We start from the raw sequence: 17,494 nt of genomic DNA, 5'->3' as shown, positions 1-17,494 counted from the left end.
GAGGTTCAAGGACCTGCCCTGCCTGCCATCCTGGAGGGCCAGTGCAGCTCAGATTGTTAGTGTAGAATGGGGCGAATTCACTATGCAGGCAGGCATGTATCCCCCTGTGCCGTGCAGGGGAGCAGGCAGGAGAAGGCAGAGGGGCAGGAGCCTTCTAGGGCTGGCAGCCCCCAGTGCTTGTGGAACAGCAGCCCAGACTTTCTGTCCTGCAGGAGAACAGCTGCCTCCTGGATTCACTTTCCCCAGCTGATGGACCAGAACACTTGACAAGCTTGCAGCCTTGCCACATGGTGTGTAGGAAGGGGTTAATTTCAGAGCAAAGAAAAGGCTACCTACATCTCTGTGTTTTCTTTTTCTGTGTGCTGAAAAGCTCCCTGTGTTGCCAGTGTTTTGTGTCGCTGATGTAAAATTCCCAGACTCGTTGATTAGTGAAGCTAGACAGTAGACAGGGTCCAAGTGGCTAACCATGTGAGAAATTCAGTGACTGTAGGCTACTGTTAATTAACCTAGAATCTACAACATGGCATAATGTCTGTGTGATAAGTTATATTATCTTCAGCAGTTCAATTAAATCAAGGAGTGAGACACAGAGCAGACGTAACTCGGCAAAACAAACAGACAACTTGAGTCAGCCTTCATAATTTGCTGCGACATCACGTAAATAAATGCAATAACTTGTTTAGCATAGTTAAGCAGTTTGCTGCTCAAAAACTTACTTGCATGCCATCTCATTTTGAATAGGTTAAATTGTGGCAAATTAGGTCTCTGCCTTCAGTCTGATGTATTCCACAGAAAAGAGGAAAAAAACCCTCCACTAGAGATGTCATTTGTAAATTGAAATTCAACATTTGTTTTCTATAGCAGCAAACAGGAATGTATGGATTTCATGTTTAAGTTATTCGCTTTCGATACCGTTGCTGTCACGTTAGCATTTCTTGATGTGAGATAATATTAAACCTCTGTAATTGTTCTTAATTTTGGCTGATATTCTTGCATTGCTTATTAGACTGTTCTGTCTAAGGTGCACAAGTGTAGAAAAGGGTTGCAGTCTTCTATATTTAGAGAAGATAAGGCCATTGTCATTGCCATGTTTCAATGTGGGTAATTGGTTTCATTCTCCAAAATCATATTGAATCTTGGGTTGCAAGAAGTGGTTTTCACCCACTTTTCATCCACCCACCCAGAGAGTACTCAATTGTACTTTAGTATACTTCTAAATAATAAGATCTTTATTATATATACCTTTTTAACTCATAAGGGCCTGAATTCATATGTGGAATGAAGCTTATATTTTTGTGCCCATTGCAGAGTTTTTATTGTATATCAAGACTTTCTGATCACTGTTTGATTGGAAGGGAGTAACAGTTTCAGTGGGTGGCTGTGTTTTAAAACGTTGGGACCAAAAATTGCCACATGTCAGCTGTTGTATGTAACTCGAAACACTGTTGTTGTTGCCCTCGCCCCGGGAGATGACAGAGCAGTAAACCGTGGAGTGGGCACACAGTTGCAGTGGGATCTGGTGAACTTGGGTCCTGCTGTACCTGCATCCTCTGCCTGTATGTCCACACAAATTTACAAAGGTGATCTGTCCTTTAGGTGAATAGAGTGTTTCAGCCAGAGGCGATCACAAGCAGCAGTAGATGTTCCCATCTTCCCTGGAATCCAGCTCAAATGTCAGCAGTCCTCAGAAAAGGGCTTTGCTGGTACAGTTCACTCTTTGGAGATAGTAAAACGGATAGCAAAGTCTTCTGCTGTTCTACTCCCCTACACCAGACTGTTAACTGAGTACCTACAAAGAGCAAGAGGTCCCTTCCAAGATCAAATATGACTCTGAGACTCAGACTCTCTCTTCAAAGCATCAACTGGTGATCCCCACAATAATGATGTGCATCAAGTATTTATGTGATTTCTGTTCTATTCAGGCTAAGGGAGTATTAGATTTGGGGTGTTGTAAATGATTAGACTTAAAATCTTCTAATTTTTTTCAATTATATAAATTGTCTTGTTTCACTATAGTCTTCTGAAAAGCAAATTATACAGAAAGCAATCTGGTAAATAACTGCTTCATTCAGTTCATTGGCTTTGTTCATTTTTGGTTCAGATTTTATTCATACAAATCCTCTCCACTTGCTGAAAACATGATTGCTTGCAAGCATGGTGCTGTTAGGTGGCCCTTCACTAGCAGCTTTGAAGATAAACCAAGCTGTGTTGTAACCAGGTCTGGTTCATTGTCACATTTTTCTAAACCAGCTACTAATGAGGTGCATTTTTTTCCCCTTGTTTACAAGAAGCACAGTTTCAGACAAGACTCTTCAGACACATGCCTTGCTTCTTCAAAATGCTGCCAATAATTTCAGTTGAAGAGGATAGAGCCATGCATGTAAAATGCTTCAGAACAAAGCTGATGGATGGATCTGGCATAAGCTTTGTTTTGTACTTCTGTTCTTGGATCAAGAACTGAGAATATCTCTTTATTTCCTGCTCGATAAATATGGTAGATGTAGTATTCTTCTCAGGCAGGCTTTTTGTTGTGAGGATGTGAATGACATTGGAGCTTTTTGCTCCTCATACAGTGTTTAAGTTGTCAGTAAATAAAAATCACAGCAGGCATTTGGAATGTTTTCTTATGTAACTGAGGGAAGGAGTTGCACCTGCCTTCATGCTTTTGTTCATGCTGGATCTTCTGTTTGTTTTCCACAAAAGTAGCCTTGGCCTTTGTAATGCGAAAAAGAAAAACTGGAAGAGGATGTGAATTTAAAATTATTTAAAAAGTCAGAAAGCTGTGAGAAATATGTCCCAGACAGAACTCTATGCAACATTGAAAGAAGTGTCCTCTCAGGACCAGGTTTTATCTCATCCCATAAACTGCTCCAATCCACCGCACAGAGACAGGACCCACTGGTATTCTTTTTCCTGTGTTTTGTTTGGAGATTTTAATCTATGATGGAATTAATAAAATTGCTCGTCTTGCCCAGTGAGTTTCTAAACAAGTTTCAGAGAGGCAGTTGCATTTAAGAAGTCAGGATTTCAGTATCCCCTCTCTATTTAAGTGGGTTCTGATAGTGTCCCTCAGGGGTCAGTCCAGATCAGTGAAATAACTTACTGGAGGGTTGCAGAACAAGCAGTTAAAACCAAGTCATTGAGGTCACCCCTACATTGGCACAGGCAAGCAGAAGGAGCCTTTTCTTCCATAGCAAAATGCAAGTTTAATACATGTTAAAACTTTAATCTAGGAAAAAAATACTGCTTTTTAGTGATGTTATGCTAAATAGAAATTACCCTTATCTGGTGCTAACTGAAAATTAATCATGTAGATAAGTGTGTGCCCTACTTTTTATCTGTTAGCCTATATCTATAAAAATTGTTCTCATTCAGGTATGGTCTGTTTGTCAATGGTGAAATTTCATAGTAAGCTTTAGCTGAAGGTGTGTGTAGGTGGCAAGCAGCAGCACTGGTGAGAATAAATATTATGTAGCTCTTAGTTAGGGCTTTGGATTAGTGGATCTCAATTCATCTTCTTTCCCACAAGGAGGGAAAAGTTACTAAAAACTGTTTCACATAGAAAATTGCATAGGTTTCAGTGAGTTTGTCCTTATGTTGTTTCTGTGGGTTTGGTTTGGGTTATTTTTCCCCTTCTGAGAGATCTGTGACCTCAGTCCTATTAGTATGGTAGGCATTCAGAATGGTGCAATTTGTTCACCAGCTCATGTGCCTCTCTTGCCTTCTGGAAATACTGTATTTGATATTAGCAGAGCTTACACGTGCTGTTGCAGAGAGGTTTGAAGCAACTTGTGTTTCCCGTGCAGATCCAAGTGGCCTGTGGAAGGAACTGTATTCACTGAGAGATACCGTGTCAGGCAGTCATTTCTCTGGTGGTTTAAGTGAAGAGTTCAAAAAGGAATCCTTTTCCCTTTTACTTGGAAGATTCATAACTCAAACTACTGGCTCTGTTCATGGGATTTTTTTTACATGAAGCCTTACAATGTGGCTTCTTAGATGTACTTAGTTGGATTCTTGCCTTTAATCTGTAACACATTCATTGGACTCCTCCACCAATAATTATATGATCAGCCAGAGATGTAATTCTGAAAAGCAGCCTAGGTAAAGCTCTCACTGGTTGGTAGTGTGAGCAGTACCTGTGTTGGTAGAGCAGAGGTAGAAACACACTTTGCACAATGCCTATCTGCTTTGTCAAATTCTTCCATTGTTTTAAAAATCCATGCCTTGCATGTCAGTCATCTCTTGTTAAAACAAGGCCTCTGACCGAGAGCATTCATTGAATAAGAATTATCTAATGTAATGTGATCCAAAAGCTCACAGACTGGGAACTCCTGAAAATCTGACATGGGAGGAATTTTTTCTTCTCTTCATTTGTCATGAAGTTAATATATGCAGCTATTCAGGCATGAGGAGATGAAGGGAGAAAAAATAGGTTGTGGACATTATAGTTCATCCAGATGCTTAGAAATGAGTAGTCATGTTTTCCCAAATTATGCAACTGATTTAAAAGTAATGATATATTTTAAAAATTATGCCCCTGAGATTTGTGCCTGCCAGATGAAAAAACTCATATGATTTTCATATTTTTCTCAGCAATTCCAAGAATTATAAAACTGCTACTTAAAAAACCCCAACAATTCCTGAATACTCTCTCTTCATGTTGTTTCTGGAGTTTTCACTGACACATCTACCATCACCAGAACTGGAGAATTTAGTAGCAATATTACTGATGTAAATTGAATTCCTTCTTTCCTGTGCCATCCCTCTGCTCCGGCTAAAATTTTGGGTTACTTTGGCAATGTAGACATTGAGGGATGACAGTGTGAACAATAGTATTAGGTAAGTTTACTAAGTACCTCTAAAATCAGGACTTCCTGTTGTTCAGTAAAAAGGCAGATATTAATGTGATAGTACAAAAAAAATCCATTGCCCATGCAAATTTCAAAACAAAACCAGATTTTTTTTTTTCCCCTCTCTCAAAATCCTGCCACCCTCTTCAGGAGAGGTAGGGTTCCCCTCTGAAATGTCTGCATGCCTTCTGGGCATGTGAAAGCATTTTCAGTTCAGAAATAACCCTGCGTTCTTCATGATCCTGAAGCTGATCACCCTAATTGTTCACGATGATGTCATGAGCAATAGAGGCCAAGGTTCCTAGGAAGGATTGCTATAGTGACTGTGCTTCTCCCTGGCACTGGCATTTTCTGAGTCTGTCACGTTTGCCTCACTGACCAGCAGCAAAGATTGAATTCTTGATTATTGGAAGGTGCTGTGCTGGCATGTCCCAACAGTGGGACATAAACACACTTCAAAGACATTGAACCTGAGAGTTCAATGTTCCCTTAATTAAAAAAAGTTAAAAGTTCCCTTCATTTGGGCTCAGACAATTTGGATTTCCAAGTGGAATCCACTATGATTTGCAGGTGGGAGAGGTGGTGCTGTGGAGGAAAGAGTTTGAGGAGCTCTGGTATTTCAGCTACAGCTTGTCTCTAACTAATGAAGGCATGTCAGAAAACAGTGTAAGTATTAATAAGAATGAAGTAGGATTTTCTGCATTCACTGTGCAATTGAAAGTCTTGCTTTTGAATTACACGCTGTTCCTTGCAATAATATGATGTAGAAAGGAATATGTCAGCCCTCGTGTATGTTATTTACCATGTTGCTTTGCCTTCCTTTTCCAGCACTTACAGAACCCAGCAAACTTCCATAATGCAGCAACAGAGCTCCTGGACTGGTGTGGAGACCCCAGAGCCTTCCAGAGACCATTTGAGCAGAGCCTGATGGGCTGTTTGACGGTATGTCCATCCTGGCTCCAGTTCTGTTTTATGCTGTGCTCACTCTCTCACAGCCAAGGGAACTCGATTTTCAGAATCTGCATTTTAAGGGAATTTTTGTCATTTTACTTTAAATACATAAAGCTAGACCCTAAGACCTGTTTATTTGACTCCATTGCTTAACAGGAAGCAAAATGCAATAACAAGAAGTTGGAGCATAAGAGACATTTGTAGTTAGATTACTTACAAATGCACAGTCTAGATTATTTGTTATACACATACAGTATTATTTCATGGTTTGAAATTGCTAAGTGGGCCATGTTCTTACAGAGTGGTGAACTTTCCAGGTATTTGTTTTCCTTTGGCATATTTGGCAGCACTGAAGGGCTGCCTGCTTTTTATTCTAAGTATGCTGTTCTTCCAGCTAAACAGTGTTTCTGACATGCCTGTTCAGCTTACTTTGTTACATAAATTGACTGCAGGTCTCATCCTGACATACTAATTCCAACAATTCCATTGATTTCAGTGCTTTTCTTTTCATTCACTTTTCATTAAGACTACTGTAGTTCCTAAAGTGACTTCATTATAATGAATTAAAATACATATTTGCCTGTGCATTTTTGTATTTTTGTTTTGAAAATTTTATTTTCCAGCAACAGTCCAGAACTGTTATGTGGATTCAAGCCTTGAGATTAATTAAACCCTGACCAAGCAGGAGGCTTAAAAGCCTCACTGCAATTTGCCAAGCCAGTTGATCTAAATAAATAGTCACAAAAGAAACAGAAATTCTGAAATTATTAATGAAGGTTCTGTCATTTTATGTGTTCTGGAGCAGAAGTGCATCGATTATTTTCATGCATTGTGTAGCTGGTACACATGAAACAGACATTAAGACTGAGATTTAGTTGCTAGAAATCCAAATGTTAAGGAATGGCTCCATCTTAGTGTGCTGCAGTGTATAGCATCCCTCAGATTTGTATGTCAAAAAGTGAGAATCAATCCAATTGTAATAGGTAATGCATATAAACTTCCAGTCAGAGAAAAAATAAAGGAAGTTAAAAATTGTAAAGTCCAAAGATAGGATATTTAACAATTCTGTTTGAAGTAAAAGTTATTGGTAGCATCAATTATGAGAAACTGCACATAATGTCTGATGTGACCATAACTATATTTTATTTATGCCTTTTAAAAAAATTGCTAGCATTTTTCAGGGTAGCTTTTGGGAAAGGAGACATTCAGCTCAGGTATAATTGGGCAGTTGTGCACAGTATTTCTCTGCAGCTAGAACATTGTGAGACTGACCTGCAACTTCCTTGCTGTGTAAATCTTTTCTTTCTACATGAGGAGATCTTCAACCCTGCCCAAGTGGAGGGTCAAAATAAGGTCTGACTGCCAGTGATTCATTCTCCTCACAGAGTGTACAGAAAGTGGGCAGGAAATGTTCCATGAAAACTGGTGAGGTAAAACATAGTACATGGTTTTCAGTGTGTTGAAATGAAAATACTGTTTTTCTTCTGACAAGAATGAAAGAAAAAAACAATCTTGCCATCTAAGTTCTGTTAATATTTGAGCCACATGTGTAATTTTGCTTCTTACTTCTCCCTGAAATCTGAACAGGGTGGCATGCTCCCTTTCCCAAGCTTGTTGTGGGAGAGAGCTATCTGCAGTGTAGGACTGACTGGCAGCAGCATCTTTATCACGTGTTATAATTTCATTACATTCCTGACAAAGAAATAACACAGGAACTAAGCCAGGTGGCTTGTTCTGTGTTTGATAAATACACAGGATTTGCAGAATGCCTATAAACTGCAATGAATATGTTTCTTGTTCTTAATTTTAAAATCCCTCTAAGAAAGATATTCTTTAATGTCTCATTGTGTACATAACTCTTCCTCTTCCTGCTTCCCATTAAACAGACTCAACAGCATGGTTGTATCCCAAGAGGTTTGTACTTCCTGTATCTTCTTCATACATCAGCAGTATAGTGGGCAAGGACTCTTTTTAAATTTTTTTTTTCTCCTTATATGTATATTTTTTCCATTTACACTTGCTCATACATAATTTCTTTCTAATTAATATGTTCTGATTCATAATTTAGCAAATGTGGATTTTTAGGCTTATCATTTCCTTACAGGAAAAGGGGTTTATCTACTTTTATTTAACAAACATGATGGAACTTCAGTCTGTTCTCAGAGGAATTATTCAGAAAGTTGCAAATAAGGCAAAGGTAGCTAAAATAATGGAATACCATGAGTAAATTTAACATCACTTTGCATAGCTTCACATTCTGTACTATCAGGAGCCTATTTTTCTTAATGCTGATAAGGTTTACCAGTTCTTACTTCTTTGTGGGGATTATGCTAAAAGAAAAATGAAAAATCAGTATGAAAGTCTATTCAACCACTGAAACAGGATTATTGTTTTATTTTGCTAGCCTTCAAAATGACCTTCAAAATCAAATTCCCTTAAAATTTCCATATTTTTGGATATACTTCTTAAAGCAAGTGATCTCTACCATCATTACAACATTTGAGCTTCACAGTTCTTCAAGACATTTAATGTGGAAATTCTACAATACTAAAAATGCTTGCCTGCTCATGAAGTTTCCCCTCAGTAGTATTGAAAATGATTTTTGTTATTTTTATGACATTCTGTTCTGTTAACTCTCTGACCAGCGAAAAAGTGGTATGCTAAGCTGTTCTGGAACCATCGAGGGATATGAAATGATCATGTCCTAGGAGTGGTAACACGATATCTGCTAGTCCAAATTGAAACTTAGAAGGATGTCATGATGCAGAAAGGCAGGCTCTCTCAGGAAGGTGCAAACGTTCATTCACACACTGCAAAGGTGAAATGCATCAGAGTAATGACAGAGCATCAAAACAGATCTGTTGTGGTAACAGGAGCCAGCTGAATAGATTATCACAGATCAGCATAGGTATAATAGGTATAACAGATCCTTTGCATCATTTAAGTCCTATGTATAGTCTTCTGCAAAAATTAACCAATTAGAGTTAATCCGATTAATACAGGACAAATACGCTCAAAATTAAGCTTGAAATAAGGCTTAAATTTAAGAAGTGGTTCTTAGAAGTAGTTTTGTTTACCAGACACACTGTCTTTGTGTTGGGACTGTCAGTAATGTCTGGTAACTTTATAACCACCTGAATGTTTGTATTCCTGCTGCCTGTCTTAGAATGGATGCAGATGAATGATCGTAGAAATATTCTGCCTGGTCAGTAGCAGAGGAGCTTCCAGCTTCATTTATGGGATTACAGCTTTTGATAATAATATATAGAATATAAATATAGAATAATATATAGAATAGGCTGTTGTAGAGGGTCTTCTTAAATTGTAATACCAGCACTTAGAGAAATCTTGATGACTTGAAAATTTAATGAGTTTGCTATTGTTGGAATTGTTGAACAACAATGTGTAACACATGTCTAGTGTTTGTCTTTCCTTTGTGATTTTCTTTTTAGAATAACCTGTGCACAGTATGCATACTGGCTATTTGCAGTAGATGATTTTCCCCATCAGCAGTACTTAATAAACTTAATAATTCTTAAGTTACATTTTCTACTGTGAGCTCCAGTGACATCATGTGCAGCGTAATAGGAATGGTTTTCTTATCTATAGAAGAAACTCAGGATTTGATACAACAGCTAAATTTTGCCAGAGAGGTACTTAATAAGGTATGTAAACTTCATTTCAGTAGTCAAATACTTCACATAATGGATACTTTAAATGATTACTCATTTAGAGTTTAAATAATTCCCTTTTGTGATAAAGAAATTAGACTAATGCTGTCAAGGCCTGTGAATAAAAATTGGGGTATTTCTGTGCAGTGCAAAGAGTCAAATAGAAAAAGTTAACCATAGGTAAAGCAATGGCTTGTGCCATAAATAGAAAATATTTTTTCATTAACTAAGCCCCAAAAACTGTGCCTCTTCTGAGCAAAATGTGATGCATGTGCATCGTGTTGCTATGTTCAAACAGTTCTGACAGACACTAATTCTAGAGCTTAACTTTTTGTGCTTGCCCATTACAGAAAATCACTAAAGTGAGTGAGTAATAAAAAATTATAAAGAATACTCATTTCAACAGATAAATAATAAGTCAGGTATAAAGGGGTAAGCTTTGAATCTGTTTTATTTCTTGCAAGCTACAGGCTGTGAAAAGGTTCCCTTAAACAGCTTTTATGGAACTCATGCAAACAAATTATGACCTTTCTCAGAGACAATAAAATTTCTTTCAAGTTTCCAAGAAAAGCTAGGTGTTATTTTTCAACAGTAGTTATTTTCAAATCAAATAGACAGTCTGTAGACCAGAAACTGAATTATAATTGAAATAATTGATTCTGTGAATTATTGAAATGGCAATGGATATGATGCTCTTTTGTATATAATACTACTTCTTCCACGGTGTTGTGTGGAGCTGATGAAAAGAGCCTCCACTTTCTACAAACCAGGCATAGCTGTGGTTTTATTAGGATTGAAAAAAAATCTTACTCTAGTACTAGAATATATTATTGTAAGGCTGATAGTCTTGATAAATTTAATGTAATTCTCTAAAAATGTACTGTATATGGAATTACCTTCCAGTCTTCTGAAATAAACAGCTTCAGTTACTACACAGCAGTTTAAAAAAATGACCCTATTTTGTCCAAATCAGATACCTGTCCAAGCAAAGAAATCCAAGTACTTTAATGACTCACAGGTTTACTTTTCTCCTATCAGTTTCCCAATCCCGGCGGCTACTAAAAGTCATATTTAACAGTAATGTTGAGCAAAAGTTACACCATAATTGAATTACATCTCTGTGTATGGGAAACAAAAGCAAAATATTGTTCAAAAGCTTTTCAGGAGAGAACGCTTCAAAGTAGACTGCAATACAAATTACTTTCAGTCAGCATTTGGGCCAGGCAGTTTTGTTCATTTCTGCCCCTTCTCAGGTCCGGTGTGGTCTCATCCTATGGGTCTGCTCTTGCCAAGCACTTTAACATGTAAATGATCTTATTGAAGGCTTTGGGTACCATTTGTGTTGGTGCTGCAGCAAAAATGGAAATGAGGAGACAGCTGAGAGAGAAATGGACAGATTTACAGACTTGTCTTCAGCAAAGGACCATAAAGGCACTGCCCTGTTCTCTTGCTGTGCTTCAGCTTTACAAGGCACCAAGTTTATCATTCTTTAGGGCTCTTCAGTGTGTCCGATCAAGAAATAAAAGAGTGAGAGAGGCAAAGCTGTGTGCAGTTACTCTGTGGCTGTACCTAGGGGCTTCGTCTAAGAAATTAAAATCCATCTCTGCAATGGTTTTGGACAGTAGGAGGAATTTAGGTAAGCAGGATGTGCTTACCTGAGCTGGCTCCTTGTAAATCACTGAATGTAAGAGAGCTTCTGTAGTGAAAGCTTTAGTCTCTAACCACTGTGGCTGGGATGTCAGTCTCTCTTCACATCCAAGAGATGCAAAGACTTCTTACCTCAGATTATCCTCAAAAAATTATGCTGAAATAGTAATTAAAAATTACTTCCTCCCAAATCTTAATTTTCTAGATTTTCCTCTTCAAATACTGGATGTGCTTCAGTCATCAGATGTGGGAAACTTACCTGTGTTTGTGAAAGAAATATTTCTCTTTAAATTAAAACAAGGAAACAAAACACAAAGTTGTAGTCCTAGCTGTACTTCATCAAAAGATTATGGATTTCATTTAAGTGTTTTGCTCTGCTTGTTGTTCTTCCTACATGTCTGTACTGCAGATAAGAGTTGCTGAAATAACAGACATCAATGATAAACTGATGGAAGTATCTGCTAAAAGTTCATGTTTTAATGATACTGATACAATAGTACAGTAATCTTTTGAATTGGATTTCTCTTCAGAAAATCCTGGAATTGAGACTGTTGGGATTATTTTAGATCATTTTAAGAAGAAACAACCCTAACTGCTCTCAGTTTCATAATACAGGAATCTATTTTAGCTTGTCTGATATGTTATGAAGAGCATAATTGGTTTAAAAAAAAAGACATACATGTTAAAAAAATTTAAAAAACCAAAACCAGCATATCTGAATTATGTGAGGTTTCCATAACAGGATGCCTCAGACTGCAAATGCAGCTAATGCTTGCCTGGATTCATTCTGTTTAATGCAAAGATGTACATAATCAAAAATCAACCTGTGACATTCAAAAAATCAGTTTTCTAGTCAGATCAGGATTTGAATGTGATTAATTGGGTGGAAGAGTCGGTTCAGCGTATCTATGCCCAGAAAATGGGAGGTTGCAGCTGCCCGTGAGAGCCCTAGAAATGTTACATTTACTCTTTGTATCCAAGACTTGCAGAGCGAAAAGTTCACGTGGAAGAAACGCTGCTCCCATCGTGCTCTCCAGGCATCTGTGGAACACACAGCCTTGTGTTTGCAGAGCTGCACAGCACTCCCGGGCTGTGTACGTGCTGTACTGCCAGGGTACAGGCAGCAGGCACAGAACACTCTGCTTCCGAGCAGCTCTGAGCGCTACCAAACAACACCGTGGTACTGCCTGTCCTTTCACTTCGTGGTCTCCTGAAGCCCTTTTAACCTAAACTTTGTTAGTCCTGTCATGGGTTATCTGAAACTCATCGAGATCTCCTGCTCTCCAAAGTGAAGTGCTTCTGGAATTCCCTTGTCGCTTTGTTTGTATGACCAGTGTGTGTTTCATGCAAACCACTGTTCAAAGTGTGCCAGGACTCAGGTGGCAGCAGTATTGCGGTGACCAGCGATCAGCTGGTTTAATTACAGCACAATCCCTGCCTCTTTTCCTCTGGGACAATTTTCAGGGAAGAGATTTGAGCATAGTGACCTTCTCTTTGATGTTTGTGGTTGTTAGAGACATGCAGAGAGGAAGAGGATGTAAAGGAGGAGATACCCTTGTTCTGCATGATTCACGTCACCGTTGCAGGAAGCGTCACGAAGTACATGGCAGGCATGCTGGCTTGTTTTACTTTGAAAATATGGCCTTCATCCACCTTATAGAGTGGGAAATAATTTTAAAGAAAACTCTTAATTTGAATACAAGGGTTCTGTGAAGTCTCTTACATTTGCAGAACCTACTTAATGTCTGTTTTCAAGCACCAAAGGCAAGAAACTGCTTAATGATATATATAACTTTCCTGACTTGCTTTGATTGTCTCCATTGTTGAGGCAGCCCTTCTGCAACTGGAGTGTAAGAGTCTCATCAGATCAGGACTTCAGATCACAGACTTCTTCCTCCTTTTCCTACCCTTTTTTTTTTTCTGTTTGAGGCAGATCACTATTCATGTTGCAAAATTCCTCAATTTGCTTCCTGTTTATCTGATCTTTGTGTGTTACTGAGGGGGAAAAATTACCATCTACATTGCAGAATTCTAATTACAAAATTTCTGCTGTAGTCTTCAAACTGCATTCAGATAATTTCAAGTATGCACAAGTGGCTGAACACGGAGCCGTCTGAACTAGCAATCAGCTGGCATTTTTAGTTTTGAGCAACCAGCAAATTGAATTGGTAAAATTCATTCTGATGCCAGCAGGGGGGAGTGCTCTTGACTGCTGCTAGTTAAGAGTTTCATTGAAAGTGCAACATAATGGGAAGGGAGTTTAGAAATAAGCAGTCATGTAGCTCTCTTGATTAACAGGGCTGTTAGGTTGAGAGCCACATTGTTCCAGTACTTCGTGGGGTGATGACAAGCAGGGCAGGGAGTGAAGCTCCGTGGTGAAGCTCCTTAGCCTTGCAAAAGGAGAAAAGAGGCGGGGGGCAGGGAGGGAAGTATTGCAGGTAAATTCAGCAAAGAAAATATGCTGGTAGCCATTTTTGTCTGCTTTTCATGTAATTAAAAGCTCCCTCTCATCATTTTCTGCTCACTGTCAATGACCCTGAGAGTTCAGACATCTGGAACTCCGCAGAGCTGAGTCACAGACAGTGAATGCAATGTCTCCTTTTTGAAAGCTGTTTATCTGAATTATTCAGATTAAAGATTTCAGAGGTTTGAAGTGATCAGATTTTCTTACTGGCAGTTGATGTTGTAATAATGTCTGTTTGCAGATAGGGTATATATTCCTTTAAAGACAGCTTAAAATAGCTGTTAGTGCCATATCAAAATTTAAATAAAAGCTAGGTGTTGCAAGTGTGTTTAGGAAATAAGCTAGCTTTTATAAAGTCTTGCTATCTGAAATGTTATTGTAAAATAACATAGAGAAATATTAGGTGTTGAACCTTGAGCTGGCCAAGCACCTCTCTCACCCATGATAAAGGATGATAGTCTCAATTTATGGTTGTGGTACTGGAAACTATGTCTGGTTTTGGTTTTTCGTATGGGTGGGTCAAGTAAGACAAGTTCTTACAGCACTGCAGAATGAAGGCATGGTTGAACACATGGTACCAGCTACACGTTGTCTGAATTTTTGCTGATATGCTGGGTTTGAATTAGTAGTTAAAGAGTGTGTTTGCAAATGGTATCATAATCACTTAGCCATAACGTTTAATAGATTATTGAAATTGTTGCCTTGATCCCATCTGATCCACACTGGTACCTGAATAAGACTGAAATCACAGGAGGTTTCAAATGTGGTAGAATTCCTGGGACAGGGCTCAGGCTGAGCTGGATGGCTCCAGTCAGCAGCAGGTGTCTGGAATCACTGAGGTTTGGCTTGGGACAGACCTAAGGGACCGTGCTGTCTACTCTTTTTCTCCAAGCCAGGATGTGATACAGATACAGGTTGGTCTACTAAAAATCCCCTTACCCTCCAAAAGGCAGAGAATGATAGGTAGGTCTTTCCAGTGCCTGATGATTTTTAATACTTCAAACATTTTCCTGGTGAGTCATATACACTGAGAAGATGAATGTCTGTCCCTAATTTTCTATTTAAGCATTTAATTTTTCTTTCTTTCTGATCAGTAGTATTTCATGTGTGTATTTGGTCTCATTTTTACAACATTTTTTCTGGTCATAACAATAATTTTAAACTCTTACCCTGTTACGTGTTTGCCTGTAAAACCACCTAGAGGTTTTGCAGTTTACTGTCATTGTCCAAGTCAGGACTAAATATGTAGAAATTATCTCTAACAAGCACAAGTTATGATTTGAGAAAGGACTAGTAATTAATAATCTGAGTAGAATTTATACTTCTGTCATCTGGGCTGTATTCCTTTGTTACGATAGCGTTACATAAGACAACGTCAAAAGACATATTAGAGTTATGGTAACCTGTCAAAGAAGGAAATTGCGTGGTGCTGGTGTACTCATGATGATGTTCTGTATTGCTCACCTAGTACTTCTTTAATACTTTGTTTTGTTGTCTGTCTGGATATATGTACTTTCTGAGAGTCACCTTTTACAATCCTGAAACCAGATTTGGTATATATCCAAGCTCTCTATCTTGAATGAATTTCTGAAAATAAATCATTAGCAGGTACACTGTTTGTCCAGGTAAGTTCCTTTGAGGCACTCCAAGGTAAATTTCATCAGGGTCTGCTGACCTGAATATATTAAACTTACCAAATGTCTTGTAGATATTTCTTTGTCTTTTGTGAATCATGCTCCTATGGCACATTTGTCATCTTGTTTCTGAGAATTCTCAGTGTCTGTTTAAAAAGCCAGGGGGTCCCTTAAACAGAGGGGAACAGAGGAAAGTTTGACAAGTACCGAGTAAGCAATATCTGACTTAAATTGTAGACAACCTGAAGCAGGGTCTTGGGAGGAGATGTATGATCTGTTCCATTGACGTTAATTTTGAAATAAAAGTAAGTCTTTAACCTGTCACAGTTGAAAGAAAAACTTTAAATACAGTCAATGCAAATATTTGTAAGCCTTATTAAAAAATCAGACAAGATGCAGCTGGCACCATGTGTTCGACCATGAGTTCATTCTGAATGCTGTAAGCACTTATCATAGTTGACCTAACCATTCCTTGTAAAGGAAATAAGTGTGCAGTAACCTATTCATGTTGACCAAGCTGAGGCAGAAGGGACCAGAGAAAGCCCTCTTGGGCACAAGTCCACCAGTTTGTTTAACAGATCTTCCTCCTGCATTTAATGGAGTGCGTACAAGAAAACTGTAGATGGAAAATGACTCTTGGCAAAACAGAAATTTTATTAGAAATATCTGCTTTCTATTAAGTTTCTATGGTTTTTGTTGGTCTTTTGAGAGAAAGAAGGGACTTTGTGTGCAGTTTGTCAGTGGAAGCACTTTCTTTCAAAGTTGTTTTTTTTTTTTTTTGTTAAAACAAACTTCCAGTTTGTTTTCGCTCACACTTGGCATGAAGAAGTAAGTGATAGTTTGACTGGCTGACCCACTGCACACTGTCAAGTTCAGATTCTGCCTTCTCGTGCTCAGTCCTCGTGTGGTGTTTGCTGGGGCACTGCCTCAGCCACCACGAAGTGGGTGCTGCCTGGCCGGGCTGTGCCCGTGGGGTGTGGTCAGCCTTGGGGTGCACACTCTGGAAAGCTCTGCTTTCCACCCCCCTCAGCTTCATGGCACTGCTCCTCTGGCAGGGGAAATTAAGAAAAGGAAACTGATGTGATGTGGGAGTATAGAAAGTTAGGCGTCAGCCTGTGGTTAGGACTGCACTGACCAAGGCTTTGCAGTGTATTCCGTGAAGACAGTGCAAGCAGAACTTGGCTTTTGTGGGTTTTACAGTTCTCTCTGTTTCCTGAGTTACTTTGTAAAATTTTTCCATAATTAGCAAGATGTCAGTTGAGAGTAGTGATTTGGCCTCTTGCTAGGACAGTCTCAGGATTTGTAGCTTCATGTATTAAAACAAATAGAGAATATAAGCAGCCAATGCATTTCCTGAGTTCCTGTGTGTTTACTGATGACCAGGGGTATCTGAATTTCTCCAGCTTTAAAATAAATGGCTTAATGATTGTATGTTTTGTCAAAGCAGAAAATGGGAGGGCCCTTTGTCCATTGTTTTACAGAACTGATTGGCACTCTGAAGTGTGTTCCTCTGTGATGGGGGAATAGATGACAGCTAAAGGAGTTTAAATAATGTTTGTATATTAATGAGACGTTGTTCTCGGGAGCCTTTTGCAAGGTGTGGTTTTGGGATTCTCAGAAGAGCTTTTTGTCTGTTTTCTTCTCATCACCCCCCCCCATAATCTACTTTTGGGTGGCTGAAGTACAGTGATACTGGAAGTAGAAAAGGGAAACAGATTTCCAAGTATGCAAGTATTTTCCAGATCCCATGGTAGCCCACCAGTCTTCACTCCTATTGCTAATTCAGCATGAAACATGACATATCATATTCTCCTCTTGTTTTTCTGTTTTTTAATGGTTTTGTGGGTGGGTTTTCATTTATTTTTAAATTATTATTATTATTAGGTTGGTTTTTTTCTTATTTTTGCAAGTTTGGACCTAGAGTGTTAGCCAGGATGCTAACAACTGGACTTCTAAGTGTAAAGGATTAAAGGCTGATCTACCAAGTTGGAAATGTTTTTTTGTTTATCCAAAATAATTGCATTATTTATTTTACTTTTTTCCTCCTTACTTTTCTATCTAAAAGCTGTAATTGTAAAGAAATGTGATAAAACAGTAGTTGTGTTTTACTGCACTGATCATCCTCAATTTTAATTTCTTTTCCCTGAAGCTCTCTTCTCAGTTTTGAGGTTTGAAGGGTTAAATTTAGATTAAGTCTTATGATTGTCTAATTTTTTAATTAATAGGAGCAACAGAACAAAATATCTACCTGGGAACTTGTTCATGTTAATTCTTTTT

The 17,494-nt window shown here is 38.4% G+C and overlaps 1 protein-coding gene across 9 annotated transcripts in view; it reads left to right on the top strand.

Moving 5' to 3' along the window:
• ZMIZ1 (zinc finger MIZ-type containing 1) overlaps positions 1-17,494 on the top strand; it is a 337,743-nt gene that overhangs the window by 193,603 nt on the left and 126,646 nt on the right. For all 9 annotated transcript variants that reach the window (XR_005629623.1, XM_039727301.1, XM_039727311.1 and 6 more), the window contains one exon: positions 5,679-5,792. Coding sequence is in view for 8 of the 9 variants with exons in the window: in XM_039727301.1 (XP_039583235.1) it covers positions 5,679-5,792 (114 nt within the window). In the remaining variant the exon portion in view is untranslated. The remainder of the gene's footprint in view (positions 1-5,678; positions 5,793-17,494) is intronic.

Source organism: Passer montanus, unplaced genomic scaffold (assembly GCF_014805655.1).
Source record: "Passer montanus isolate IOZ18808 unplaced genomic scaffold, ASM1480565v1 scaffold61, whole genome shotgun sequence".
NCBI lineage: Eukaryota > Metazoa > Chordata > Aves > Passeriformes > Passeridae > Passer > Passer montanus.
This window is presented reverse-complemented; position numbering and strand designations above follow the sequence as displayed.